The sequence below is a fragment of the Penicillium solitum genome (genome assembly GCF_028829755.1).
Source record: "Penicillium solitum strain IBT 25940 chromosome Unknown utg000006l_segment0_segment0, whole genome shotgun sequence".
Classification (NCBI taxonomy): domain Eukaryota; kingdom Fungi; phylum Ascomycota; class Eurotiomycetes; order Eurotiales; family Aspergillaceae; genus Penicillium; species Penicillium solitum.
Window position 1 is genome coordinate 223,613 of NW_027072126.1, and position 27,957 is coordinate 251,569.

Here is a 27,957-nt window from a genome sequence, read left to right on the forward strand (position 1 = left end):
GCTTGTTATTGTCCACCAATAAATCCCTTGACCCTGTATCCCTAGAATTCGTGCAAGAACAAAGGGGACTTCAACTGACCCTATGCCCGGATTGCCAGCTACGGTGCTTGCTAGATTAGCTCTGTGTTGTAGGTTCCAACGTCATGACAAGAAAATGGCTTAGAGTTCAATAAGTCTGTTTTATGCTCTTTATTTGTCGCTAGTCATTCCCAGACGACATTGTCCCTCCCAGGAACCACCGAGTCTCCTGGGAGCCTGATACAAGCTCCTAGGAACCGAATAAATGCTCCCAGGAACGGCACGGGTAGTCCCAGGAGCCCCTGAGTCCCCGGGAACTTAGAATTGGGCCCTAGGAGCTTGTATCAGGCTCCCGGGAGACTCGGTGGTTCCTGGGAACGATGCGGCGCTCCTGGGGCAGGAAGCTGTTCTCTAGGAGTACTCAGAGAGTTCCTGGATGCCAATAGGTTCTTAGGAGCGCATGTTACTCACCTGGGACGAGCAAGTTTCTACGTAATCATGTTGAACTCGTAGATCGGTCCCACGCTTTTTTATATCAATTTTGTCCACAGGCCAACCATAACTAGAAATTAAATACTTAGCAGCTGTAATATAATACAAGGTAAAACATACATGGTACGTTACATTACACTCAATAATTACTTACTAAGTTTTCTTGTTCGTCTGTGGCGGTGCAGATTATGTAACTGTAATGTAACTGTCTGTTTCCATGTAACAAGCTGGCTGTATTGGGCTTTCGCCAGAACAGCCACCAAGTTGCTTGCATTGCTAGTCTTCACGGTCTGTTACCTGTTGCCCACTGCAGTTATTTTCCGGATAGGCCCAATCAAATACGACTAGAAATAAGAACTCGACTATCATTTAAAGGGCTATCCGCGGGCCCACCTAAAAAGGAAGCTCATCATGCTTCGAACTTGTGCGCTGAAAGTGTAGGGTGTTTGCCCCTCGAGTTTAACGTACATCGCGTTTACTCTTTAAAGAACGAGCCCGCGATCCTGCCGGAATTTGAGTCATTAATTTCTAACTGATCCCTTATTCTCGCACAGCTAGGAACTTTCAGATGGTGTGACAAGGAGTCTAGTTAGGTCGGCGAGGGTTGGACTACGCGGCTGAATAGCAAATTTTGTACAGACTGATAATAACCAAGCACAAGTGAAATACTATTGATTGAAAATATGATTCAGTTGCCCTTTCAATTGGCCCGAGATCTGGTGCATCTCTGAGAAGGCTTCAATTCCATCCAAGCCTGTCGCAGTAACGCCATATCAATATCCGCGAAATGAGGCCCGATCTGTCTCAGGGTCAGATTCTGTCTCTGTAGGTCACGCAGCTTTCGTTTGTTCTTTGCATTAAGCCTCTGCCGGGGCTTGCAGCTGTTCAAACTATCTGAATGATGCTGGGGCGACTGAGTTTGTGCCTTGGATCTAGTGAGGGTTCTGCGAGGGCCACCGGGAGGGGCTTGATCATCAACAGACAGGTTTCCCTCGCCGCCTTCTCTCCGTGTAAGTGGATGACTCTCCCACTCAAATTCCGCAGTAACAGGTTGGTCACAGGTTGACAAAGAGGTGAGACATTGCAGTCCTTTCCTCTCATTGGCTTCAGTGACAGCATAGTATCCAGAAGGCTGACTGGCAAAGCTTAGAGCGGGAGGTTGCGGCTGTGTTATGCCACTGACGGACATTTTGGTGGCCTCATCCTCTTCTGGTGGGAAAGTGAGGGAATTTGGCTGGATGACAACGGGGTCACAAGATTGACGGGCATTGTCGCTGTTGAATTTAGGAGGTTCGAGGATTCGAGGATCAATGGCCTCAAGACCTGGAGTTGTTGGCCCCGAGCTGGGTGGGGGACTTGCCTCCAAGAAGCATAGTTCCACTGAGTTGCTTCTGCTGCTCGTGCTATATTTGTCACACATACTTGGCCCCGAGTATTGTTCCAGATTCTCTTCGACAGACGGAAGCAAGGCCGGGACGGGGACAAATGATTCTTCTGGCACGTGCTCACGCTCATGGCACGGAGGTGTGTAATGATGAAATCTGATTTTCTTGGGATGCTCCTCTCCTGGTTCTGTTGAAGAGCATTGTGACTCCACCTTGCAAGTGCGCTTCCTTTTGTTGGGTAGCTTTGGATTTTCTTGCCATATGGTTTCCTTTAGCCCATGCGCATCGTGTAAGTGATTTCGAAGGTCACGCTCATTGTTAAAGATTTGAGAGCATCCGCATATCGGCTTTTTCTTGAAACGCTGAATTTCAGCCATGTGCTGCCCTTCAATGTGTTCCCTCAGGTTGTCACTTCGCAGCCAGGATCGCAAACGGGTTTCTGCGGAGAGATTCAGGTTCGGGTCCCACAAGCAAAAGGGGCAATAGCCCGGGCGAATGACGGTATGGCGATAGATGATCACTTCGCAGTGCTGGATTGGCCATGACTGGAGATGGGCATCGCAATGCTTCCGCCATTGACTCGACAAAAACCATTCCATGCATTCATAGCAAAACCGCATCTCTGATTCTGATATTTGAAGGTCAGAAGCTTTCTCACGCCGAACACATCCGTGAATGTGGGCACTTCTATCACACTTCCTCAGACTAGCGGAGTTAGTATTGGCCATGTCATTATTCAGCCTAGGCACTCACCTTGCAATGCTGATATGGCACCCTTTTCCAGGACAAAGCCCATGAACCGGACTTTGATTTGGGAGGTATACCACATCAAAATCACGGGCACACTGCGTCTGTAGATCTTGAACAAGAAGAAGTTTTTCGTCAAAGGAAAGCTCTTTGGTGCAGGACATGGCTGTTGCGATTCGCGCAACCTCGGGCATAATCAACATTTGAGCACGTGTGCGAATGTCATTTTCCAAATGAGTCGGCTCTTCTTTTCCTCGGTTGATAATTTTCTGGTCTCTTTTCTCCTGTACCCACCGATTTTGATATTGCTTGAGTTCGAACAGGCGATGCCGAACGAGCGCCTTCCTGTATTCCAAATTCATGTTCTTGAGGGAATCCTTGTCGTGGTTCTGCGCGAATGATTCGATCTGGGCTCTCATTTCCACCATATCTGGTTTTTCCAAAATACTCCCTTTGATCTCTGCTGGCAACTCGCCTGGCAAGCCACGTTCGTAATATTGAACATAACCTTGAAAGTACTCGATATGATCGGATTGGTCATCCTCATCTAGAACGGCTCCCACTGTATCTATGGAGGAACAGTGGGCTTGATAATGCTCCGGAAAGGTGCCTGGGCCCCGATGCGCCATAATTTGACTGACAGGTGCAGAGCCATTTCTCTCTGTAAAGATCTTAGTATGAAGAGCTCTCTCGAGTGTCTATCGATTGTTTTGTGTGGTTTCAGGGGCTTACTTTCGATTTTTTTCCCAAGGCCTCGTCGTATACAATGGATAGTTGCCAATTCACCAAAGTACCCTGCAGCATTAAAAATCTGACGCAGGCAAGAACAAAATTTTTGTTTCGTCAAAGGTGTCTCCTGAGGCCCATCAGCCGTGGCATGTCTGAGAACTGGTTTATCCATGTACTCTTCCTTCCATCGCAAATGAATCTCGCCATTTGAAAGATCAAACTGCGCTAGATCATCCACGGTATCCACCCCATAAATAGCACCGTGCGCTAATGCAAGGGAGAAAAGAAGGTAGCCCGACGCAAATTGCGGCCTGTTGCTGTCCCGGATACCAATTCCGAATCTAGAAGCACCAGTTAATGAAGTTCCCGTATATTCGACAAATATAACACTAGGTCCTTCTAACTCACACTGTGTATTTTTCACATCGAAGATTCTTGAGCCACTTCTGATCCACCTTCCAACCCACCGCCCAACGAGCTGTGGATGAAGGAAATAGTACCAATTTGATATGCTAGAATAGAGATTAATGTTATATAATATCGCTGGGGTAAAGAAGCCTTACTCTGTATCGAAGACCTCTTTCATGTTTGTCCTCACTAGAGGGTACGAAAGCTCCGACTCTTGCTCCAGTAAAGAGGAACAGCTGGAGAGCAAACAAGATGACAACTTTGAGCAGTCCCGGAATGAACGTTTGGTGATCAGTCTGCCACAAAGACGAGACTGTTCTCAAAAAATCATGCCTTGTGAAGTTAAGTTTCTCTTTCTTTTGGTCTACAACGACGCCATCTGCCGTCAAGGTTTTTTTGATCCACTGCATCGAGGTTAGTGTGGTCTCAGAGGGGAATTTACGAATAAACCAACCATTTTTATTTCCTTTCGATCGTCTGGGATAATTTTACTTTTTGTGAATTGTTCAAATCCACCAAAGAATTGTTCGGCATGCGCACTCACGGTTCTTACCGTAGGTAGCCCATCATCGTTCAGTCGCCCTTGAGTAGAACTTGCGTACCAGCGAATGTACGCCTTGATCATCTCATGAGTTGGAGCCGGAGAACCAAGGGTGGTTTGGTAATATTCAAACCCATTCTCCGGGTCTGCAGTGAAACTAAAGGAAGATCAGCAGAATTCATAATAGGAAAGGGATTGCCACTTCAGATGCGGCTTAACTCACTCGAGCCAGAGGTTCATAGTTTCTTGATGTAATTTGTTGGTCTTGGGAAGCCTTTTATCTTTCTCCCGAATTGAGTCCTCCTCTCTATGGACCCCAGGAGCATAACCATTCTTTTCTCGCTGTAGACGGCGCCTCTCCTTAGCGATTCCATCGCGCTTGGCAAAAAAGTCTTTTCTGCCCATAATCAAGTGCGGTGCAACCTGGAGGTAGGGGATGTATTCAAAGTAAAATAATGCGATATTAGATTAATGTACCAAGTAAAAGGCGCTTGAATAGAAGGCGTGTTGGTTATTACATGCTAATGCTGGCACACGGTCTGCCTTTATATTTGGGACTTTGAGCTCGAGCCGCTCTGAATTAGAAGACAGAAGGAAGACATCATGAAACGAATGGAGTTCTCCGCTCTTTTCTGCGCCCCTTCGTCATAATTTATTTTCTTGATGAGGTGTAGTGCTCCGGAAAATGAGGGCAGCAACAATGCTTTCAACGAACTAACTATCACAGTATAAACGACCCTGTGGGGGCTAATCCCTTCTGGGTAAGGTCTGAGGTGGGCTGAGTGCATCAGTGTTGCTCACTGATTGGACGCTGAGCATCACTGAGTAATCAGAGAGCATCCAATGAGCACTCACTGAGCACTCACTGAGCATCAGTCATCCTGCACGTGACTGATATGAGCATGATCACTGATCTGAGCCCGTGCTGACATCTACTCAGTGAGCCTGAGCCTGAGCACCCTCATAAAAGCGGCGGCAGCTCAAATAGGAAAGCCCCACCCGCCAGGGAATATCCGGTACGTATAGTTGCATGTATACATAATTCCCGACTCTTTCCTAATTAGGCCCTTCTACTGTGGTTCCAAGGTTCTAAGAATTCCAAATGGGGGGCCCAATCAACGTCCGATTTTAGATATCATACCGTTGTGTATGTGTTATAATAGAACAAGATCTTACATCCATGGATACGAACTCCTCTCACTAGTCGATCCATTTATGTCTGACTCATCTGTTGTGGCTTGGTACTCATATAGAGCCTCCCTCATAGGTTGAGATCAGTTGCCAATTATTTTCTGTGGTTGATGACAATAGTACTATGGAAGCTAAACAACTACCAATGATTTTTGAGGTCTCCCCCGATTGGCTATGTTATTAGTTTGCATACAAGCGCAGCCATTTATATGTCGCTTAGCGCTGTTGGATGCGCCACAATGCACCCGTCGAGCTGATTCCAAGGCTAGTTGCAGACCCTGACCAACCTCCAGGGCTATAACCGAATGTAACATAATCCATTTACTAATTCGTCACGAAAAAATCCTTGGACTAAAATGTTCGGAGGCGCCCAATACGAAAAAAATAGGAAGAGAACTCTGCATCGCCATATAGGCATTGTTGAAAAAATACCATTGATCCTGGTGAATTTCAACTATCCAATTACATCGCTTCATACAATCAGCATGAAAAATCATGTAGACTCGACACATTACAATTCAAGCCAATCCTTCTGTGAGTGGGGGTCAGATTGGGATAGAAGTCTTGTAAGCATTTGTTCATTAAGAATACCAATATGCTAGAGTAGATCTATGCTAAAACAGAAAACAAACTGATCTAGGGACATTTCCCCTTGAATCCCACTCTTCAAATGTGCACCAAATTTTACTCCATACCCATCTCGTCAAGCATTAAACCCCACATCTTGAGCCTTAACCAATTCCTCCCTCTCGTAAAGAACCTCCGGTCTAACATATCTCTGCAACAAGTATCGGTTACAGAAATACCCAATTTGCCTCAACCCATATCGCGCATGCAACCTCGTCGGCACAGAAAAAACCTGATCCAACTCCTCAAGGGTCTTCCCCTTCGTCTCAGGCATAAACAAAAGCACCATCCACCATCCAACCACACACCAGCTTGCATGCCAGCCGAATGCCCCCTGTATTGTAAATGCAGCGCGTAGAGACGGTCATGTCACGCCCAGAATGAAATTACAGAACCACATCGTTGCCGTGCCTAGCGCCATTCCGTATGACCGGACGTACAACGGGTATACTTCGGCCGTGTATGTGAACGGCACCGGTCCCTCGCCCGGTGAGTAGACCACGCCGAAGAGATATGTTCCCAAAGCAATGCAGGCGAGACGTGCACTGTGGCTGCTCTCTGGGATCCAGAAGCTGAACCCTGTAAATAACATTGCGATAGACATGAGTGGAAAGGTGAGTAACAGGAGATTTCGTCGGCCGAATGTGTCGATTGTGTAGATTGCCGGTATTGATAAGACCCAGTTAATGAGTCCCCAGCCTAATGAGGCGGCTAGAGCAGCTGCTGGAGAAAATTTGGCCTATGATTTCTGTTAATGCTCTGTTAGGGGAAAAAGTAGGATAAGTAGCTCCGACTGACCTCGAGAAATATCTCGGACGAATAGTATGAGATAACATTGACACCACAGAACTGTTGAAGTTAGTTTTCTCTCCCATTCCTTTGGTATATCTTGCTGGAAATCCACACTCACTTGCTGCATAAACATGACAATCTGAGATGCCACCATTGCTCGCCGGTTTCGCGGGACTTTAATCAGTTTCAACATCTTGTTACGCCCAAGATTCATCTTATGCTCAGCCTCCAGCAGGGTATGCATGTAATACAGGTCACGAGCGGCCTGGATTTTATGATTCCGCAGCGTACAGATCGACCTGTAAGCACGGCAATACTGCTTCTGACGCATGTACCAATGCGGCGACTCGGGACAAGTAAAGACAAAACAGCAAACGACCAGAGCCGGGAACATCGCCGAGGCCATCATACAGCGCCAATTCAGGCCGACGATGGAACTCGAGTTGACATTGTAGAAGATGAGATCCGCCGCATACCCGACCATAATCCCGAAAGCTGTCCACACCTGCCACTGCATGACCAATGCACCACGGATGGATGGCGGTGCTGTTTCGGCCGCGTATATCGGCACAGTCGCTGATTTGGGGCCGATGCCGAAGCCTAGCATGAATCGTGCAACAAACATCGCCCACCAGGTTGCGACAAATCCTTGCCAGAGACATGTTATCGCAGACAAGGCGCATGCTATAAAGATTGTGCCGCGGCGTCCGAACCAGTGGTTGAATGGGACTGTTAGCCAGGAGCTGATTAAGGCGCAGCAAAGGTATGGTGCTGAGTTGACTAGACCGACGAGCCAGGCACTCCGAGAGGAGTCATCGCCGATACCAAGTTGGTGTTTGTAGAATATTTGGGCTCCGTTGACAACCGTTTGGTCTGTTATTGTCAGCAAGGGTATTCTTTGGGGGTGGGGAATTTATCGGACTCAACTGCTACTTACCCATCCCCTGAACTGTAGCGGATAAAGAACACAATGTAATGACAGCATACATTTTCCATGGTTGTGACCAGCGATGCGTGAATTCCCGGCCCAACACTCTCTTCTCCTGGTTTGTTAGACCAGCGACATCTGCATATCGTTCCGGGAACTGTGCCAGCACAGCACCCAGCTCAAAAGCACGGATATCGGACTCATCGCCCATCTCGTGAAGTTCAGCAAACGTGCGCCCCTGATTCCGTAGCTCGGTATGGCTGAACCCAGCTAATGGATTAGAGAGTTTAGCATTGAGACTGCGCCGTGCTCGCTCGGCAGCTGTCCCGAATGGCGGTTGGGGTACAGCTTTCTCGGACAGCATAGCGTCAATTTTCTCCTTTTCTATCATACCTATATCTTTGGGAGGTATATGGAGGAAAGAATTGAGGAGATTATGTTTTGGTTTTTAGGGTTGGAAGTACTGAGTTCGGGGAACAAAGAAACTCGAAAGCAAGCAAAACACATGACTTTGGGTCTCGACTTTCAAGGATATATGTATGGAGTACACCAATGCATTTGTATAGGAACATCCAGGTGGGTCTATCAAAGAGTCTATCAAAGAATGGGACATGGGGTTGGGGCAAATTACTAGATGGGGGTGCTCTTGGAAGTATTGGCAAGGCTAGTGCTGATTGCAAACAAAGGACCATGATCTGCTGTTTGCCCCATTTCGGGCTGTGCCTGCACAGCTTATTGGTAGTAAAGCCAAGTGGAGTCAAGGGTCGAGTGAATTAAAAACCTGATGGAGATAGTAGGAACTACCACGATGTATACAACATTGTAGTCCCGATGTCAATCACCACTCCCATCTAGGGCACGATCTACCCCTAAGTACGACAGGGGTACAATCCTGCCGTGATCAAATATTGTAGACTGATGATGTGACTGGAGATACATAAGGATTGGAAAGAGCTCAATGCACTACGAAGTGAACAAAACAATGGAAGAATATGTTTATTAGCAAAGGTAGTAATTATATTCATGGTCCTAGTTCTATATGAAAACGAGTGATAATCTGGAAGAATCTGTGAAAATCTGAAATCATGTTAGCAATGATCGCATAGATTCGACAAGAGAAATAAAGTCAAGAAGCTCTATCAGTTAACATTTATATAACAATTTTTATCAACAATATAGTTCAGAACAGGTCTGTGTGAAAAGGTCACTCATCATAAGAGCGGAGGTTTAAAAAAAATAAACCAAAAAAAAAATCAAAATCAAAATCAATTCAAACTCACATTTTGAAATTGAAGCTGTCCCGTCGATGAAAATTCATCATCTCGGGGACAGCTGGGCATCTCGGAGATGTATACCCTTTGGTAGAAGCTTGGCAAGCCGAACAAAGCTTCATCATGCTATGGGCTTGCCATGTACAACTCCAAGGTCGATAGGGTCGAAATTTCAAATGAAAAAAGCCATTGAAACTGTCAAAAAATCAAGAGAGACGTATTTAATGAAGATGAAATGAAGAGAAGAAGAAAAAATGAGAGCGCATTAAATAGTAAGCGGAGGGTTGGTTTGCACTGTTTGCACTCTCAAAAAAAAAGTGGAAGATGCAATTTACCAAAGTCGATTCTTCAGTTTTTTTGGTAAAATTATTTTGGTATAACTGTTTGCTCAGAATATCTTTTCGCTACTGAAATCCTCTCTCAAAAATTATGAATGACATAGAGAGCCCCAGACTGGAGGAGCAACAGAGTAAGATCGTCCTGAAAAAATACCCCAAAGAGTCTCGACTAATCGATATCTACAATATACAGCTCCTACCAAGTCTCCCTTTGCAAATGTCCGCACCGATGGCCGAGCCTTCAACTCTCCTAATTGGCGCACGAAGGTTGAAAGCCCAGCAACACCATCGCGTACCAATGCTAGCCCAAGCGCGAGCCCCAACCCCAATCCCAATACCTCCCGCGCAGCCTTCAGTCGGCCCGGAGCGCACGTCCCCCAGGCGATTAACGATGGCCGCCGCCTATACGTTGGCAACATGCCATACACGGCTAAGATGGAGGATGTGGAGGCGCTGTTCATAGCGGCCGAGTTCCCTATGTATGCCTGCACTTGAACCTGATGGCCTAGCAGTGAATCGCCAACTGAACTCCCCAAATAGCGAGCGCATAGATATTGCCATTGATCCTTTCACGGGCCGGAACCCTTCCTACTGTTTTGTCGACTTGCAGAACAAGGAACATGCCGAGCGCGCCATGACCGAGCTCGATGGCCGCGATATGTTGGGTCGCCCGGTCAAGATTAAGCCCGGTGTGGCCAAGTCTCAGGAGCGCATTCAGAACCCACCTGAGCCGTTCCGCGTTGATCGTTGGCGTCAGCAAGAGAGACCTAGCTTTGCTAAGGTCAACAGTGACTCTAGCAGCCGCGTGTATGTCGGTGGACTGCCGCGATTGACCGACCATGGGGCTGTGCAGAGCAACATGGAGTTGTTCTTCAAGGGATTCAAGATGTAAGTTTACATGGCTTGGATTTCTGTCGCGTGATCAGTACTGATGCCCCGTATTTGTAGTGAGAATGTCAGCAAGGTCTTCGCCCCTCACCCCGCTAAGCGGTTCGATCCCGGCGAACACTACTATCTGTTCGTCGATGTGGGTACTCCCGAGCAAGCCCTGAAAGCTATGGATACATTGAATGGTCAGGAAGGACCATGGGGTGGTCCACTGCGTGTACAGTTTGCTCGTGGTCCCAAGGAGGCCTGATCTAAGTACAGGGGCTTGCCTGAAAAGAAAAACATAAATATTATTAATGATAGGACGTGTCACATTGCATGAGCTATGATACCTGAATAGACTACAGAATTACAGGCATAATTATCTAATTCTTAGTGCCCGCTGTTCCAAGGTTTATTTGTCGATACGAGAGTAGTCTGTTGACCACGTAGGGGTCCGAGGGATCTGAATATCTTGGTTTGGTAGAGACAATGTTGAAGCTGTTATATATCGGATAAAACTGATTATGACACATTTGTCACCGATAGCCGGACTGGCCGGCCCTAGGGCCACTTTTCTTCTACCATTCGCTCATCCGCACACCCGAAGATGATACCACCCGCAAGGAGGTATTCATTCGTCAAGTCTGTGGGAAATATTGCTCATGTTGTGGCGAGGACCGGCAACTATATACTATATGGGTACATCTCCAAACACTAGCTCATACAGGACACCGGTGTGATGAATCCGGGAAGAGAAGTGTATATCCCCGCCTTTCTAAGGTTGGTACATAGATTTGCTCAGCATATATTGAACTTCTGTGTATACATATATGGTTAATTCTCTCTGGATTGCCTAGTAATCCTGGGTATAAGCGCTCGTATAACAGCCGCAGATATCATGAAGGGTTAGTATGTATATATGAAAGCCGAATATACATCCATGGATTTGTAGTTTTATCTGTTTTAGTGTCTATTTTAGATAAGAGTTAGCCATAACCGATGAAGAATTCTACAATTTGGGTCTTATATATGCATCAAACAAGGCCTATCATCGATATCATACCCAATCTCCCAGGAGTCCAAGTGGTCCAAGTGGATAGATTCACGATGAGATGACGTTAGTGGGGAATCCAGACTCACCGCATTATGCGCCTCCCTGAATTCTTGTCTCTTCTGTTTTCCCTTCTGTTTCTGTTGGGTCTTTTTTAAATCTTTTCTTTTTCTTTGTGAATTCAGATTATAATTCATTTCCTGCAGGTCATATTCTTCAATATTCTTCTTAACACCCTCATGTTGGGTTAAGTTAAGTTCTTGCTACTTGGTCTTCCGGCTTCGGGTCGGAATTGCCCCTAATCTTCCCGAGATTCTCGTATTTGTCCTTCTCTTCATATAACATCAACCTCAAAATGTCTTCAAAAAGTGTCCGAAGCCAGCATAAGGCCTTCGTTGCAAGTGTGAGTGGAATTCCTCTCTGTTTTTGCCCTTTTGATATTCGCGGGGTTACGTTATTACTTTGCTTTACTTTGCCGAGGTATTGCGTGTATGTGGGCTAGATTGGATTTACGATTATTGAGCTTTTATGTTGGAAGTATGAGATGCCTCAAATAGCCTTTGCCTGGATATGATGCAAATGCGAGCAAGTAGAGGTGACTGTGCAGTACTTTCTCCGCAATTCTACAAGTTTGGGTCTCTATGATACCTTCTATCTTGTCTACCTTACTGTTTTCTTCTCTTTCCCACATCCCCGCGATCAAACATTCTTGCAACTTCATTTATTTTTGAGAGAAAACAAAAAACAAAAAACAAAACAAAAAACAAAAATGTCAGCTGTTAACTTTGCTACGCAGTCCGACGACTCAAAGATATGTGTTGTCATGGTGGGCCTCCCGGCCCGAGGCAAGAGTCTCATCGCCGGCAAGGGTAAGTGAACCAGTCATCCTGTAAATGAATTTGTGAGACTGACTCTTGACAGCCATGCGTTATTTGGGTTGGGTTGGTGTCCCTGCACGTGTCTTTAATGTGGGAAGTTATCGCCGCTTCAGCACCCCACAGCCACAGGCGGCCTTCTTTGATCCTCACAATGCAGAAGGCGAGCGCATGCGCCGAGCTGCTGCGGAGGCTGCCATGTCGGACATGATTCAGTGGTTTAACGCAGGGAAGGGTGTTGTGGCTATCTTGGATGCTACCAACTCTACAAAGGATCGCCGCAAGTGGATCTATGAGAAATGCACCGAGGCTGGTATTGAGGCTCTCTTTGTTGAGTCGATTTGTGATGACGAAGATCTGATCATGACCAACATCAAGGAAGTCAAGACGACATCCCCAGACTACAAGGGCCAAGACCCTGAAGTGGCGGCGCTTGATTTCCGCAACCGCATTCGCAACTATGAAAAGGTGTACGAGACCATCGATGATGACGAGAAGAAGTACACTTATGTCAAGCTTATCAACGTGGGATCAACGGTCATCATCAACCAGATCAAAGATTATCTGTCCAGTCGCCTAGTCTATTATATCCAGAATATCCACATCAAGCCTCGTTCAATCTGGCTATCAAGGGTGAGTCAAAAGATCAACATTAAGGATTATTTCGACGCGGGACTGACGAAAATAGCACGGTGAATCCGAATTCAACCTGACGGGCCGGATTGGAGGTGACGCCAACATCTCCGAGCGTGGCGAAGCCTACGCCCGCGCACTACCCGAGCTAATGCGCAAGTCTGGTATCCCAGACAACACCAAGATTGTGATCTGGACCTCAACTTTGCGCCGCACTATTCAGAGTGCCCGTCACCTCAAAGCAGCTACTGGCTATGAGACACTGGAGTGGAAAGCCCTGGATGAGCTGGACTCGGGCGTCTGCGACGGTTTGACCTACGAGCAAATCGCTGAGAAGTACCCCGAGGATTTCGCTGCCCGTGATGAAGACAAGTACAACTACCGCTACCGCGGTGGCGAGTCCTACCGCGACGTCGTCATCCGCCTTGAGCCCATCATCATGGAGCTGGAGCGCAGTGAGAATGTGATTATTGTTACCCACCAAGCTGTCCTCCGCTGCATCTACGCATACTTTATGAATATACCCCAGGAGCAGAGTCCCTGGATGGAGGTGCCTTTGCATACTCTTATCAAACTCACTCCCCGCGCTTACGGTACTGAAGAGCAGCGCTTCAAGGCTGATATCCCCGCTGTGTCGACCTGGCGTGGGAAGGGAACCTCGGCAAGGCACCAGGATTTCCCTACCGAGGGTGAAAAGAAAGAGGACACGGAAACCAGGCATTAGGGATGTGTTGATCTGCATCGGCGTGGCGTCACCTGGATGTGAAGGGAATTCGGACTGCATGAGATATTCAGATACCAAAAAACATGGGTGTTCTTTTATTATACGTTACATACTTTAAATTTATTCCTCAAGTCGTGTCCCTCGCCGGTCTATCGTAATACTCATGCCTCATTGGAAAATTGAAGTTCGTTTCGATACAGAAATGACATGGCTATACACCTCCAAAACATCATAGTGACATCTTCTTTCTCAGTTACAGCACGCTTGGAACGACCAGCTACATTTTATTTCAGGCACAGAAAACTTGTATGAACCGACAAGAGAACCCAGGATCTCATTTTAGTTGCCTCAAGGGCCCAGCCCAACCAGATACATGCTGACTCAGAACTGACTCAGCTCCGGACGTCATGCGGAGAGCTCCAGTACCAGCGCCCCTCGAACCTCCAGCGGAAAATTGAAGACAGCACGCCCATGTTGTCAGCATTTACCGCGCGGCCGCTCATGGAGCTCAAGCCGCGCGACAAGTCCCGCATCGACTCGGTTCTAGCCTACGGTGACCGCCTCCTCGCTGGCCTCAACAATGGCAACCTCCGCATCTACCGCGTCACCGACGACGGCAAGACCGAGCTCCTCCGCGAATTGGAGAAATTCTCCCGATACAAGATTGAGCAGCTCGCCTTGATTAAGGAGGCCAATGTGCTGGTCTCTCTTTCTGGTGGTTATGTCTCGCTCCACGATGCCCAATCCTACGAGCTTGTTGAACAGCTATCTCAAACGAAGGGCGCTTCTGTCTTTGCCATTACGTCGAATGTGGTCAATGATGCCGATACAAATGTGCCTGCTATTGTTTCCCGCTTGGCAGTCGCTGTCAAGCGGAAGATTCTTATGTGGGCGTGGCGGGACATGGAGCTAGAACGGGATACCGCTGAGCTGAGCTTGGTTAGTGGGGTCAAGACTCTCACCTGGGTTGCGGCTACACGGCTAGTAGTTGGGCTAAACTCGAGCTTTGTCATGGTTAATATCGAGAGTGGACAGTTCACGGACCTGGCTGGGCCGGGTAGCATTGAGGAATCGGGCCGGTTCACGGGCGTTGGTGCCGCGAGCATGAGCTATATTGGAATGGGAGGCATGGTGCCGCGACCGCTTGTGACGAGACTGCGTGAAGGCCAGATTCTTCTGGCTAAGGATATCAACACGAATTTCATTGATATTGACGGCCAGCCTCTCGGTCGGAAGCAGGTGCCTTGGAGCCATGCCCCGGTAGAGCTTGGATACTCGTACCCGTTTTTGTTGGCTTTGCACGACTCATCGAAGGGTGTGTTGGAAGTACGGAACCCGGAGACCTTGTCGCTACTGCAGTCTATTCCATTGCCGTCGGCTAGTATCTTGCACATTCCCCAGCCGAATATCAGCCTCGCTCATGCCGGTAAAGGGTTCCTTGTGGCGAGTGACCGCACCATCTGGCGCATGGAAGCTCTGAGCTACGATACCCAGATTGATGCTTTGGTTGATGGTGGTTATCTCGATGAGGCCATTAGCTTACTCGGCATGCTGGAGGATGCTCTTTTACGGGATAAGCCTGGTCGACTACGTGCGACAAGACTTGAAAAAGCGCAGAGCTTGTTTGCCTTGAACAAGTACCGGGAATCTTTGGATCTTTTTACTGAGGTTTCTGCACCCCCCGAGAGTGTCATTCGCCTATACCCTCGCTTGATTGCAGGCGATCTTTCTACGGTTCCGGAGCCTGAAGCTCCGAATGGAAAGGCAAACGGGTCCCAGAGTGATGGGTCGTCCGATGATGTTGCTGCTGGACAGACATCCACACATGCAGCCTCTATTATATCATCTGTGCGAAAGCCTGATGAAGGAAGCGACGCTAGCAGTACCCGCGGAGACGACAAAGGTACGTCAAGCTCACATTGCTTTTGGATCCATGCTAACTAATCATAGGTCTTCGGATTGCTGTCCGCGAGCTACAAGGATACCTGGCAGATGTTCGCCGACGCTTCCAGCGTTTCCTAAACCCCGATGGATCTCTCAAAGCTGCTGCACCAGTCGAAGCCACAGATGAGGCAAGTGACTCGGTTCTTAAGCTGCTGGATTTCCCCTCTCCCGACGAGTTTGCCACACAAATTTGTGCTAAGGCACGGTTGGTTGACACCACTTTGTTCCGTGCACACATGTTCGCGACACCATCACTAGCTGGATCGCTCTTCCGCATTGCCAACTTCTGTGACCCAGAAGTAGTCATGGAGAGACTCGAGGAGACTGGCAGATATAACGACCTAATTGATTTTCTTTACGGCAAGAAATTGCATCGCCAAGCACTTGAATTGCTCCAGCGCTTTGGACAGACAGACAATGGTCCTCTGAGCGGTCCGACACGCACAGTCGCATACCTTCAAAATCTACCGCCAGACCAAATTGACCTGGTTCTCGAGTTCGGAGAATGGCCGGTTCGTGCCAATCGCGAGTTGGGCATGGAGATATTCTTGACCGACACTGAAAATGCGGAGACATTGCCCCGTCCACGAGTTCTTGCATTCCTCGAAAAAATAGACACCACGCTTGCCATTCAATACCTCGAGCATGTCATTAATGAATGGAACGACATGACGCCGGACATACACCAGCGGCTGCTCATCTTATATTTAGATCAACTCACATCCAACAATGAGCAAGGGGAATGGAAGGAGAAGTTCTTGACGATGTTGAAAGAGAGCGAGCAATACTCGCCAGCGAAGATGTTAGACCGGCTCGATCGAGAGGGTATGTTACCCGCTACTCCTGCGAAACAAGCCACCACTGACATATCCCAGATCCAAACTTCTACGAAGCCCGAGCTATCCTATTTAGCAAGATGGGCCAGCACCGACAGGCGCTCGAGATCTACGTTTTCAAACTTGAGGACCACGAGAAAGCGGAAGAGTGAGTGATATATCATTTCTCTAAGAGCAACAATTGCTAACACCAGAAAGATACTGCAACCAGGTCCACCTCGCCGAAAAGGCTGAAGAAGAGAATTCCATCTACCTCACCCTCCTTTCCCTCTATCTCTCCCCACCCCACGGCTATGAGCCTCAAAACGACCCCGCGATTGACCTGCTAGCCAAGCACGGCTCACGCCTCCCAGCGGACGCCGCATTGAAACTCATACCGGACACACAGGCTGTGCAGAAACTTGAATTCTATTTCAAGGGCCGCATGCGCGCTGCAAACTCGGTCTTCAATGAAGCGCGCATCGTTGCAAACCTGCGCAAGGCACGGGATATGCAGATACAAGCCCAACTCGCTCTTGGAGAGGGAATTCGTGGTGGAGGCACGCGGGCTCGCCACGTCACTGTCACCGAGGAGCGAATTTGTGGCGTCTGCCATAAGCGTTTGGGTGGGAGTGTGATCAATGTTTTCCCCGAGTAAGTTGTTTTCGGTCATTTGTCTTTTTGGTCTGTCCATTGCTGACTTGTTTCCAGTGATACTGTGGTTCACTTGGGGTGTGCCAATCGAAAAGCCAGTGTTCGAGCTGGGTAGTGTGCTTGCTCTCCTGCATCTGCATTCGCGGGGTTGGTCTCGTGCTTGTTCTTCTTCGTGTCCTCGGTTTTCCTTTTTCTTTTTTTTTTGTTTTCCAGCTCCAGTTTCTCTTTTCATTTGGTTTGTTTGTGTCGACGGAGGCTATCCCAGCGACTTTGATACCCATAGCATCTGCCCATTTCAAGATACATCCTGGTCATGCGATCATGCATCGTCCTCAACCACCTCCTCTCCGTAATTTTCCTCCTCTTTAGCTTCCTGTGCTGAGATCTGGCCCTGCACCTTGTCCTCTTCCATGCGCTCCGTAAGGAAGACGTTGATCTGGTCCTGCAGCTTGGGTACGAGCGACTGCAGCGCTGATAGGTGGGCTTGCTTGTCCGCTAGTGTGCCGGTTGTGGTTGAGATCACATGCTCGAAGGTCTCAGTGGACTGAGGGGCGGTGTAGACTGCATTCAAGCTCGTATTGGAGGCCATTTTGAAATGAGACAGGGAAGTTGGGGAAATTGTTGGCGGAGGAGGGGGAGTTGGCAGAGAATAATGTCCCCAGCTATGCTACCGCCTTTCTTACCGCCTCTCCGCTGATCTAAGCCTCACGGCTGACCTCGGGACTTGGCAATTTGTTCCCCAGAGGACTCCAGGGTCCAGGTACGGCTGAATACCAAAATTATACATTACTTGATGGTACTTTGATGATCATACGGTAGCATTGCCGAGACTAATCTCTGTTGGGTTCTAGTAAGGCAGTAATACCTAGTCTGTATGCGCCCTGCATAGAACACTAGTAAATTGTGGAAATAATGGAAAAGAGGAAATCTGTTGGGATACAACATAGACCAATACAGGTGCAAAGGACGACGTAAAGCAGTAACATGAATCTACAAATATAAATTGCAAAGCTATAAACTCCGCTGAGTTCAGATCATATCAAAGCTTAGCCAAGTCTCCGCATCTTTCGTCGATCTGAGATTCTGCCAGATAGAGGTAGAGGAAAGGATCGGCAAACTGCCCAGATGTGGCCTTTTGTAACGTTGTAAGGAAAAATCCTCGAAAGATAACTCGCTTAAAAGAGAGAGAGAGAGAGAGAGAGCATGGATTATTCGTTATGAATCCCACCTTCCGATCCCCCAACTCGCCTGGGCGTCAAGTACCTCCTGCCCCTCGATACCCCCGACCTCCGTCTGATGACGAAGAGGAAGACGACTCCGATGAAGACGAATTGGTTCGCCCCGGATCCTCCGGTAGTGACGCCTCTTCTAATGTGACCACCGTTTCCGCCGCTCCTATCACTCCGATCAATACTCAACTACCCCCCGGGGGTTACTTCCCTCCACAACCACGCTCGGCCACTTCACCTCATCACCCTATGCCGAACCCAACAGCCCGAAGACCCTCCGGCCGGGGTCCTTCAGTCGAGCTACCCCGGCACCGATCACGGCATCACTCACAGGGGTTCTTTGAGCCTTCCCTGCCGACCGCCTCCTCCGACCAGGTCCCTACCGTGTCAGCTTCCCGTATCGCCGCGCAGGCAGCAATGCAGCAGACAAAAAGGCCACAAAACGCTATAACCCCGGTAGAAGATGGTTCTCGTCCCAGACGCAGTGGAAGCGGCTCACCTCCTCTCATGCCTGCTCCATTGCGTCTCAATCAACCCTCCCCACAACCGCCTCCGCCGTCAGGGAACGTGGCCACGACAGCTGCGAATGTGGTCTTCCCGCGAGCCGGTGCTCCACCGGTAGAACAACAGCCTGAGAAACAGAAGAAGAAGAAGCTCTTCTCAAAGCCAAAACACATCGGAATCAGCAGTCATAAAGATCTGGGCAAAGACCGTGGTCTTCCCTCTCCAAGCAAGATCAGTGGGTTATCACGCATGGTCAGCGGCTCAACTACAAACTTGGCCGACCTGTCCTCGAACAACTCGTCGATGTACAATCTCTCCAACGCCTCTGTGAGCACAGTCGTCCCCGCAGATCGTCCGCCGCTTCCAGAGAAGGAAAAGGATAAGGACAAAGACAAGCACAAGCATCATTTCCTGTCGAGGCAGAAACTCAAATTAAAAGATCGGGTCGAAGACCACTTCAACCTCCCTCTATCATCGGCTTCGAGTAATTCTCGTCCGGCAGACCCCAATGCTCCACAATCTTTGTACTCATTTACACCTGCGTCTCCAGCTCCTGGAGCGACGTTTGGCAAGTCGGTCAGTGGGTTGGATCTCCTGCATGGCGGTCGAGCACTGCGTGAGAAGAAAAAGGAGGAGAAGGCGCTCGCTGAGTCGGAGCAGATGGAATGGCTGGCCAATAATGCTGGCGGACCCACGCCACCCGGTGGCTTCCCAGGCCCGTCTTCAGTTGGTAGTTCGGGGACATTCCCCGACTCTATTCTACGGGAGACCCTGCAAGGGTTTGGGTTGAATAACATGACCCCAGAGGATGCATGGGACTTCCTTAAGGCGAAGCTGCTGGTCATCTTCGATGGTGAAGACGTGCGCATTGCCATTGAAGATCTCAACAAGCTGGTGCTCGTTCATTTGCAGCGTTGTGTCGTTAAGAGGGCTCCCACGTCTATTGTGATGGACTTGCAAGAACTTCTAGAGACTGGATTTGCGACTCTGAATCACAGCTCGCTGATTGGCCTCCCAGATGAAAAGCTGGTCCCGCATCTGGTTCAAGTGTGGCTGCTGGTGTTTGGCACGATTCTGCCCTTCATCCAGGCTGTGTTTCTCCCCTTGGATCTCGAGTTCAAGGGTTGTGGATCCTTGATGACTAGCCGAGAAGCCCGCGAATTCTGGGGCGCACTGCCTGTTGGTGGGACACTCGATGTACGAAGCCTAGTCTTGATAGCCTTCCGTGACTGCATGATCCTGAATCGCTACGATGCTCTCAAAGCAACCTTCTCCCGGCTCAGCCTGGACTCCATCAACTCCGGATTCCCAACGCTCAGCGTCACGGCCAAGAGTACCGGCACTGGAGGCCGTCCTGGCACTGCAGCGTCACTAGATGCCGGCTTCGGTAGCTACAACTCGCAGTCATCCACGCTTCTCAGCACCGTCGCCGACAGTCATTCCTCTGACGGTATTAGCGCCCTGGCCAACCACCCACGCCCGAATAGCAGTGACTCTCGCAGTCGTGCTACCTCGAACACATCTTCCAACGCAGATCCCCTCTTCTTCCAGTCTATCGCATCGCCTCCAACCTCTAACAAACGGCCCGGGCCCACCATCATCCACCGCGGCAGCTCCGCCGACTCCTCACACATAATCACAGAGACCGTCGGCCGCATGCTGCAATGCATTAGTGTCCTAGCCAGCGTGCAAACAGACGACCCTGCCCAGGAGCGAATCGAGGTTCTTAGCAAAGCTCTCAAACACAACTGGCTCGGCCGCGGCCGCACAGGCCGTGACCGTCGTGGCTTTGTCGGCGCCAAGATCCGACCTGTGATGGTCGGGGGTCCTCCTGTTATTGATGATGCAGATTCCCTCACTACAGCTGGTATCAGCATCGGTGCTAGTACTAGTACAGGTGGATCCCGGGGCCGAGGTGACTCGTCCTCGTCAGAATGGAGTTCCAATGTTCCGGGGCCCGGCATGAGTGTACGTAGTGGTGGTCGACGAGAACTAAGTGTTCTCTAGCTTTGTGTGTTTTCTTCTAGCTACTCGTTATGATTGTATGACGGCGGGCGGGTACTTTGGCAATAAAGGGGCGTTTCTATCTATTTTTAAAGGAATTTATATCCTGTTTCGGGCATTGTCGAGCATTGTCGAGCATTGTCCAACAATTTCATCTACGATGCCATTCTACTTCTCACTGCAGGGGAATGGTGTAAATCGTACAATTCTTTTTTTTTGGTTTATTTGTACTTAAGCTAACTTTTTTTTGGCCGTTTTGTGTTTTCACCTTTTTGTCCTTTTGACTTAAATGTGAAGTCATATCCAACAGTAAATCCAACAGTCAGTTGTCACATATGACACCCAGGGCCCGGCCAACTAGCCACTGAGTAAAATCTTCAATATGCATATGCATATCTACATCCACCAGAAGAGAATGACGTCTCACCTCGCCATTCATCTCAAATAATTCAAACTTTCAAGGACAAAGGCTTACTTTCGTGCCCTCCCCTTGCCCTTCACATTGATCTTGCCAGACTCCTTGAGGGTCACGTATCGAGCACGGCAAGCCGCGCTGGAAACTTCCCAGCCAAGCCCACTCGAAACTTCCTTGGCAATCTGTGCAAAGTCATCGTCATCCAGCTTCGGATCGAATGCTCCCAAGGTATCCAGAAGAGTCTCCTATTCAAAAGTTAGCTACTCAAATCAATGAAACAAGTATCCACCCCCAAACAGAACCCCAAAGGGCATCTGAGATTGGGGAGGTCAAAGAGTCAGGTGAATACGTACGTCAAAACCGGGCCAGGGACCAATTCTATCCCTGATTCGTCCCCATCGCTTGCTCAGCGCTCGCCATGTCATCTCGTCGTCAGATTCATTTCGGTTCTCATTCCATGCTGTAGTGATGTCTGTCCACGGTATTGACGACTCTTTCATCTGTGACATCATCTTGTCTGCGGTAGGTGCCGTCTCCCATGACTCTGGGGTTGCGTTGCCCTTGGGATTCTTCTTCGTGCTGGAGCTCGGCATGACATCTGAGCTGCGCAGACGGCGTGGGGAGACGGTCACCGGGGCCTCTGAAGTAGCGGTATCGGTCTTTGCCTTGTTTTTGGAGCGGTGTCGAGACGATGCTGAGGTCGGTGCAGGTGGTGTCGTGGCTTGGTCCTTGGAATGACGGCGTGTTGAGGTTGATGGAGGTGAAGGACTGACGGTCTTGGTCTTAGGGGAGGTGCTGCGGCGCTGGTTCGAGACTGAAGTTCTGACTGAAATCGTGGTTGATAGCTCTGGGGTCGAGCTCTCTTCTTTGGGTGAACTGTGTCGGGCACGCTTTTTGGCTGAGCCTGGTTCTGCTTCTGCTTCCTCCACTGACTCCAAGGTCTCAGATGTTGATTGGGCGCGGGCGGGTTTATTAGACTCAAGTGTACCAGGTTGAGATGGACCAGGCAGATCGCGGCCGATAGCTGCCCAATATTCAGGCTGTAGAATATCTAAACCAGTAGAGGCAGCTTCCATCTCAGCAAAGATACGGTCCAGATCGGCAACTGTGGTGTAATGCGGCTCTACTCTCCGGCCATACACATACGTATACGTTGGAGTATCGGTATGGGGGTCAGCCATTTCACGCAGGACCTCCTGCTCAGACGCCAGGATTCGCGCATACTGCTCCGGAGTGTACACACCCATGGGGTCAATGGGCACGCTGCTATAGTCAGGAGTCTCTTCGGGGTACGTGAATGTGGATGGGAGGATATTTGGGTCTTCGAACGGGGTAATCCCTGGCATAACTGCTGAATCACTTGGCTGATAGGGATCCATATAAGGGTCCATTGAAGGGTCCATGGATGGATCGAGTGAAGGGTTCATTGCAGGGTTTGGAGGGGTAGAAGGGACAAAATTCAATGGAGACAGGTAGCCAGCGTCGCGGGATGGAGCTTCGTCAGAGCTTGAACTGGGCTTAGGAGACTCACTGGTAGCGGGAAGCTCCGAAGTAGCATTGATACTAGTGGATGCCTCGTAGTCAGAAGAAGACTCATGAGAGGTGCTTTCAGCACTAGGGTTGGAAGAATCCATATTGGATGATTGATTTCCAGTGTGGGTAGGGGACGAAAGATGCTCGCTTCTAACAGGGTCGGATGGAACAGTTGAGAGAATAGAGTCCCGGGTGGACTGACGAGACTTCCGTTTGTAAAAGAGTTTTAATCTAGGAGTGGCAATGGGAGTCACGTCCTTGGGGGATTCACTTGTATTTGTAGAGTTTGAAGTGGTATCCGACTCTGGGGTGGAGTCCTTGGGAGGTTTGTTGACAAGAAGTTTCAATCTAGAAGTGGCACTAGGAGTCACGTCCGTAACACGTTTATCTGCATTGGTAGACCCTGTATTAGTGCTCTGGCAATCGCGAGTTGGGATAGAAGAACCGGGGGGGGGGGGGGGGGGGGGGTTACCACGAGAAGAAACAGTGGGACTCGCTGTAGGGAAATATTCCTCAGAATCCCCTCCAACAGGAGTACTTGGAACTTGGGTAGTTATCCAACGAGAACTGGTGCCCTGTCGAGGAGACTCGGGGGACAAAGCAGGAGGGTTCGAAGTTTTGTTGTCCAAATTGGATGGAAGAACCGGTGAAGTAGGTTCACCGTCAGATTCGTGGTCGTCGGTAGTTAGCTGAGGATGGAAAGGAAGCTTGCAAGAAGAAAGGTTGGTATATGAACTAAAAGACTTGGAGGATCAAAACTTACAGGAGTGTGCTGAGTTGTGGTGGACGGAGCAGTGTCAGATCTGAGAGCATCCGAATGCTGAAACGCAGCAGAGACAGAGCCCTGAGCAGCAATGGAACCATGTAGTGTGCTGGCCCGAGGTGTAGGGCTGTCGTGCACAAACAAAACAGCAGACTCGTTGGATTCAATGGATGGAGTTTCGCTAGATTCTCGTTCCAATTGCACAGCCAGGGCAGGGAACAAGTCCCTAACTGTTCTGTCTTCCATCTTGTGAATTCACCAAATTCAAGGGGATGGCGACGAGGTTAAGGTCGTTCTGGTCCTTTATATACCTACCTATCTACGACATAATCTACATTTGTGACGAGGTAAGCGCCTCTCTGCTCCGTCGACGATGTGAGCGATTAGTCGTGATTTACCTAGCTTAAGCAGGCACTCCTGGAGGTTTATATATTAATAACTAGATTATAATTGCATACGCCCACTGTCTAACTACTAAGAAAAGCCTACAATTGCAATCGTCGAGGATCTTTCTAGCATTTTCAACAATCAACATTGAAGTATCCCTACATGGTTATGTACATATGTAGGTATGGTAGTGATGTTTGATCTTGATATTCGGTCTCGACTCCCATGTTATCTGTACATGTGGACATAGTATAGGACATATGTATAATATTGATTTTAATCCGATCACTTTGTTTTGAACATTTCATTTCATACATAGGAGTACATATGTACATAGGACTAAGACATTTCTTTGACATGTAGAGTATCACAGGTATATTCCATCTGTACCTACATACATGTAAACTAGTTAACTATAATAGTTACATAGGTAATTACATAGCTGTCCAACCTTGGCGCTTAATAGGCCAAGAAAGAAATAAATAAAAGACCTAATAATAAGTCGCCCATATGTACACACCGTATATTTCCCATAGGCAGACCAGCACATCAATTCGTGGGGTCAACTGATTGGCTTCAGAGCTGCAGCCTGCGTAAGATGCGTGATGCCTCCTCTCCTTTCACATAAAATGCGTCTCACCCACAGCGCCATTCTCTTTCTCCTTTGTATTTCTCTTCTCTTTTCTCTCTTCTCTTTTCTCTATTCTTCACCCTTTTTTTGGTTTATTTAATCGGTTTCCCCCCCCCCCCTTGGACTGAAATCTCCCAACTTTCTCCAACTCTCCAACTTCCCCGGCTTACGGCTTACAGCTTACAGCTCCACAGCTCCACAGCTCCACAGCTTGCCTCCAGCTTGCAGCTTGCAGCTCACCTGAGCTATCATGGATCCCACTTCTACCCTGGTCGAGGCCAAAGATGAAGTTGTTCCATCAGAGAATCTGAATGGCTCTGCCCAGTCGACAGAAGTCAAAGAAGTGAAAGACGCTGCTGTCGCCCCCGTACCCGAAACTACCCCAGCCTCTGCCCCCAAACTGTGCAAAAAACACAAAAAGAAGAATAAGAAAAAAGATGAAAGTGACAGCTCCTCGGATTCTTCTTCGTCGGATTCCGACAGCGATGCCGACTCGGAGGAAGAATCCGATTCCACAGAGAGCGACTCCGATACTGAGAAGCGCAAGCGACATCGACTACGAAAGGCACGGGCGAAACGTGCACTCAAGGACAAGAAACGTCGCAAGAAGAAGAAGCAACGGTCGCGCAAGGCCGAGACATCGGATTCGGAATCTGACTCATCCTCGGAGTCAGATTCGGAGTCTTCCACGGACTCCGAGGACGAAATAGATGACAAGGCCTTGCGGAAATTAGTCACAAAGCTCAAACTGAGCAAAAAGAGAGCCAAGAAGCTGCGTGAATTGGCTGCGGAGGATTTGGCCGCCAGCGATTCCGTGGGCGAAACTCGCCGCGAGAAGCGGTCGAAGAAGAAGAAGCCCGCTTCCAAGGTGGCCTATAAGCGTGTAGATCAATGTGAGTTTCCCTTGTTCTTCAATCTCATGCCTCGAATTTTTCGTTGGCTGACCGGTTATATAGTATGGGATACCACCATCCACAAGTACAAGCTCACTGAGACCGTGGATGACCCCGACGCCGACGAATGGGATCAGTATATCTTCAACATTCGTCGCAAGTTCAACTGGGAGAACAAGTACCTCGAGACTGTCGTCGATATCAAGAGCAAACCTCTCCGCGATGCCCTCTCCAAAATCATGGATGGTGTCAAGGGCGTCAGTCTCGTGCAAGAGCCCGCCGTCGTCGATCCCAACATGTTGTTCCTGTATCTGGAGGAAACAAGGCAGTACATGAAGGACCTGAAGAAGCAGTCGCGCAGCGAGAAGAAGAAAAAGACCAGAAAGGCTGCTGCCGTCAAAGCTGCCCATCTGAAGGTTCTCATCAAATACCTTGACACCGACTATGCAGACATCAAGAAGACTCTCTACCCGCTGCTCGAGGCCAACACTATCACCTTCGATCTGTTGTGGGCTCTCTACAAGCCTAATACCATCGCTTACACCCCGACCTACGGCAGCACGGATGAACCACGTGCTTTCAAGATCGAGTACGCCGTCAAAGAGTCCTCCTTCATGAAGGGCCAGTGGTACAGTGTCGATGGCCGCTACCTCGAGTACGACGGCAAGGATTACGGCTTCGGCACTATGTCCGCTGAAGTTGACGCCTTCAAGGGCGCTCGCAAGATCACCAGTCTCGCCTGCTACCCGCTGAAGTACCACCGTGACGCTGAGGGTCTGCGTGCCCGTCTCGTCGAACGTGGCAAGCGCTTCGTCTCCCTCCGTGGTATGAACTACCGCTTTCACAAAGGTATGGCTTTCTACAAGAAAAAGCGCTCCCTCATCATCAAGGTCAATATCAATGGCCGCGTCATGATCGACCCGGCTATCCACCGTCGCATCAACCCTAACTATCCCATCTCCACTGTCCGACCCAAGGATCCGGATCTGATCGATCCCGAAGATCTTGGGATCAGCGGTGATGAGGGTGATGATAGCGATGGCTGCTGCTGTGGCGGATCGGACTCGGACTCCGAGCATGGCGGTGCCTCTGATACCCCACGGACGATGTACAAGGTCGTTGAGGATACAGATGGATGTCCGCGCGTCGTGGAGGTCGAAGTCGATGAGAACGGTGCTGAGATTCAGAAGGAGAAGATGGACCGCATTGAAGGTGCTGCTGCTGATACCAAGGAGCGCGAGTTCACCGAAGAGGAGCTGCTCGTTGCTTCTCCTGTCGTTCTGGGCTTTGCCTTCAGCGAGAAGCTCTGGCTTGAGTTTACTATCTCCGGTATCAGCGATATCGAGTGGGATAAGGAAGCCTTTGGCTCGCTTGTCCTCCCGTCCAACCAAAAGTCCATCGTCAAGGCCCTCGTCGAGTCGCATACCTTCCACGCCGCCCAGAACATCGACGATGTCATCCAGGGCAAGGGTAAGGGTCTTGTTGCCGTGCTGCATGGTCCGCCCGGCACGGGTAAGACACTGACGGCAGAGGGCATCGCCGAGCTACTCCGTCGCCCGCTGTATATGGTTAGCGCTGGCGAACTGGGTACTGACTCACGGACCCTGGAGGCCGAGCTGAACAAGATTCTGGATATCGCACACTCTTGGGGCGCAGTGCTCCTCCTCGATGAGGCAGATGTTTTCCTTGAGAAGCGCACTATCCATGATATCCACCGCAATGCCCTTGTCAGCATCTTCCTCCGTCTGCTAGAGTACTTCCAGGGTATTCTGTTCTTAACTACCAACCGTGTTGAGACCTTCGACGATGCCTTCCAGTCGCGTATCCATGTCGCCTTGCGCTATGGCGATCTGACTTCCAAGGCAAAGAGGAGTATTTGGAAGATGTTCTTAGAGCGGGTGCGCGCTATTGAGGGTGTGCATATTGCTTCTTTCACTGAGGAGGATTATGATATGCTCTCCAGACACACGCTGAACGGACGACAGGTATGCTTACTGAGTTTCTTTTTCTTTCTTCCCATTCTATACTTCCCTTCTGGCCCACAAACTAACCGATTTACCATCAGATCAAAAACTCTGTCCGCACCGCACAAGCCCTGGCCGTCAATGAGAACGCACCCCTCTCCATGGAGCATATCAAGAGCGTGCTAGAGGTGGCCGAGACGTTCGATCAAGACCTGCGCGGTGGAACGGGATACCTAGATGCCATGCGAAGCTATACTTGATATACTTGATATATTCTTGATTATTTTCAATCATCTCGGGGAATTTGGGTGCTTACTATGGATATCGGTGCAGGTTTGGTATTCAGCTCGCTATTTGGTTTTTCGTTTTATGTTTGTTTTTTCGTGTTTGCTTACTGTTTTCGGTTCATCTCAGGTACAAAGTATTCAAATATTTGCGACGTCTTGTTTTTTTTTTTTGCATTGCGGACATGGAGCGAATGAATTTAGCTAGTTTCAATACATGATCTAGCTCGAAAATTGGGTCAAGCTACAGGTTGAGGATCGTAGTATAGACCGATTTATGGATTAGAATGGATTATCGATCTAGTAAAAGAACATTG

The 27,957-nt window shown here is 49.1% G+C and overlaps 8 protein-coding genes across 8 annotated transcripts; 5 read left to right on the forward strand and 3 right to left on the reverse strand.

Moving 5' to 3' along the window:
• Nucleotides 1-6,214: 6,214 nt before the first annotated feature.
• Nucleotides 6,215-8,249, reverse strand: N7455_009213 (uncharacterized protein; the record flags this gene model as incomplete). The annotated part of the gene is made up of 5 exons (XM_065606139.1): nt 6,215-6,472; nt 6,512-6,877; nt 6,937-6,987; nt 7,049-7,803; nt 7,868-8,249. The coding sequence occupies 5 exons, from the start codon at nt 8,247-8,249 to the stop codon at nt 6,215-6,217; spliced, it is 1,812 nt and encodes a 603-aa protein (XP_065460604.1).
• A 1,309-nt stretch (nt 8,250-9,558) lies between these two features.
• On the forward strand, nt 9,559-10,605 carry N7455_009214 (uncharacterized protein; the record flags this gene model as incomplete). The annotated part of the gene is made up of 4 exons (XM_040956638.2): nt 9,559-9,598; nt 9,661-9,946; nt 10,008-10,355; nt 10,416-10,605. 4 exons carry the CDS (start codon nt 9,559-9,561, stop codon nt 10,603-10,605), a joined length of 864 nt encoding a protein of 287 aa, XP_040813030.1.
• A 1,138-nt stretch (nt 10,606-11,743) lies between these two features.
• N7455_009215 (bifunctional nucleoside/nucleotide kinase/histidine phosphatase family protein) lies at nt 11,744-13,620 on the forward strand (the record flags this gene model as incomplete). The annotated part of the gene is made up of 4 exons (XM_040956519.2): nt 11,744-11,791; nt 12,185-12,257; nt 12,310-12,896; nt 12,952-13,620. The coding sequence occupies 4 exons, from the start codon at nt 11,744-11,746 to the stop codon at nt 13,618-13,620; spliced, it is 1,377 nt and encodes a 458-aa protein (XP_040812899.2).
• Nucleotides 13,621-14,091: 471 nt separating this feature from the next.
• On the forward strand, nt 14,092-17,148 carry N7455_009216 (putative vacuolar morphogenesis protein AvaB; the record flags this gene model as incomplete). Its single annotated transcript, XM_040956667.2, has 5 exons — nt 14,092-15,523; nt 15,571-16,389; nt 16,440-16,548; nt 16,599-17,033; nt 17,091-17,148. 5 exons carry the CDS (start codon nt 14,092-14,094, stop codon nt 17,146-17,148), a joined length of 2,853 nt encoding a protein of 950 aa, XP_040812938.2.
• Nucleotides 17,149-17,352: 204 nt separating this feature from the next.
• N7455_009217 (uncharacterized protein) lies at nt 17,353-17,622 on the reverse strand (the record flags this gene model as incomplete). Its single annotated transcript, XM_065606140.1, has 1 exon — nt 17,353-17,622. The coding sequence occupies one exon, from the start codon at nt 17,620-17,622 to the stop codon at nt 17,353-17,355; it is 270 nt and encodes an 89-aa protein (XP_065460605.1).
• Nucleotides 17,623-18,250: 628 nt separating this feature from the next.
• Nucleotides 18,251-20,773, forward strand: N7455_009218 (uncharacterized protein; the record flags this gene model as incomplete). The annotated part of the gene is made up of 1 exon (XM_040956622.2): nt 18,251-20,773. The coding sequence occupies one exon, from the start codon at nt 18,251-18,253 to the stop codon at nt 20,771-20,773; it is 2,523 nt and encodes an 840-aa protein (XP_040812964.2).
• A 468-nt stretch (nt 20,774-21,241) lies between these two features.
• Nucleotides 21,242-23,727, reverse strand: N7455_009219 (uncharacterized protein; the record flags this gene model as incomplete). Its single annotated transcript, XM_065606141.1, has 3 exons — nt 21,242-21,430; nt 21,539-23,407; nt 23,482-23,727. 3 exons carry the CDS (start codon nt 23,725-23,727, stop codon nt 21,242-21,244), a joined length of 2,304 nt encoding a protein of 767 aa, XP_065460606.1.
• A 1,022-nt stretch (nt 23,728-24,749) lies between these two features.
• Nucleotides 24,750-27,616, forward strand: N7455_009220 (ATP-binding protein; the record flags this gene model as incomplete). The annotated part of the gene is made up of 3 exons (XM_040956547.2): nt 24,750-25,392; nt 25,456-27,377; nt 27,458-27,616. The coding sequence occupies 3 exons, from the start codon at nt 24,750-24,752 to the stop codon at nt 27,614-27,616; spliced, it is 2,724 nt and encodes a 907-aa protein (XP_040812886.2).
• Nucleotides 27,617-27,957: the final 341 nt, after the last annotated feature.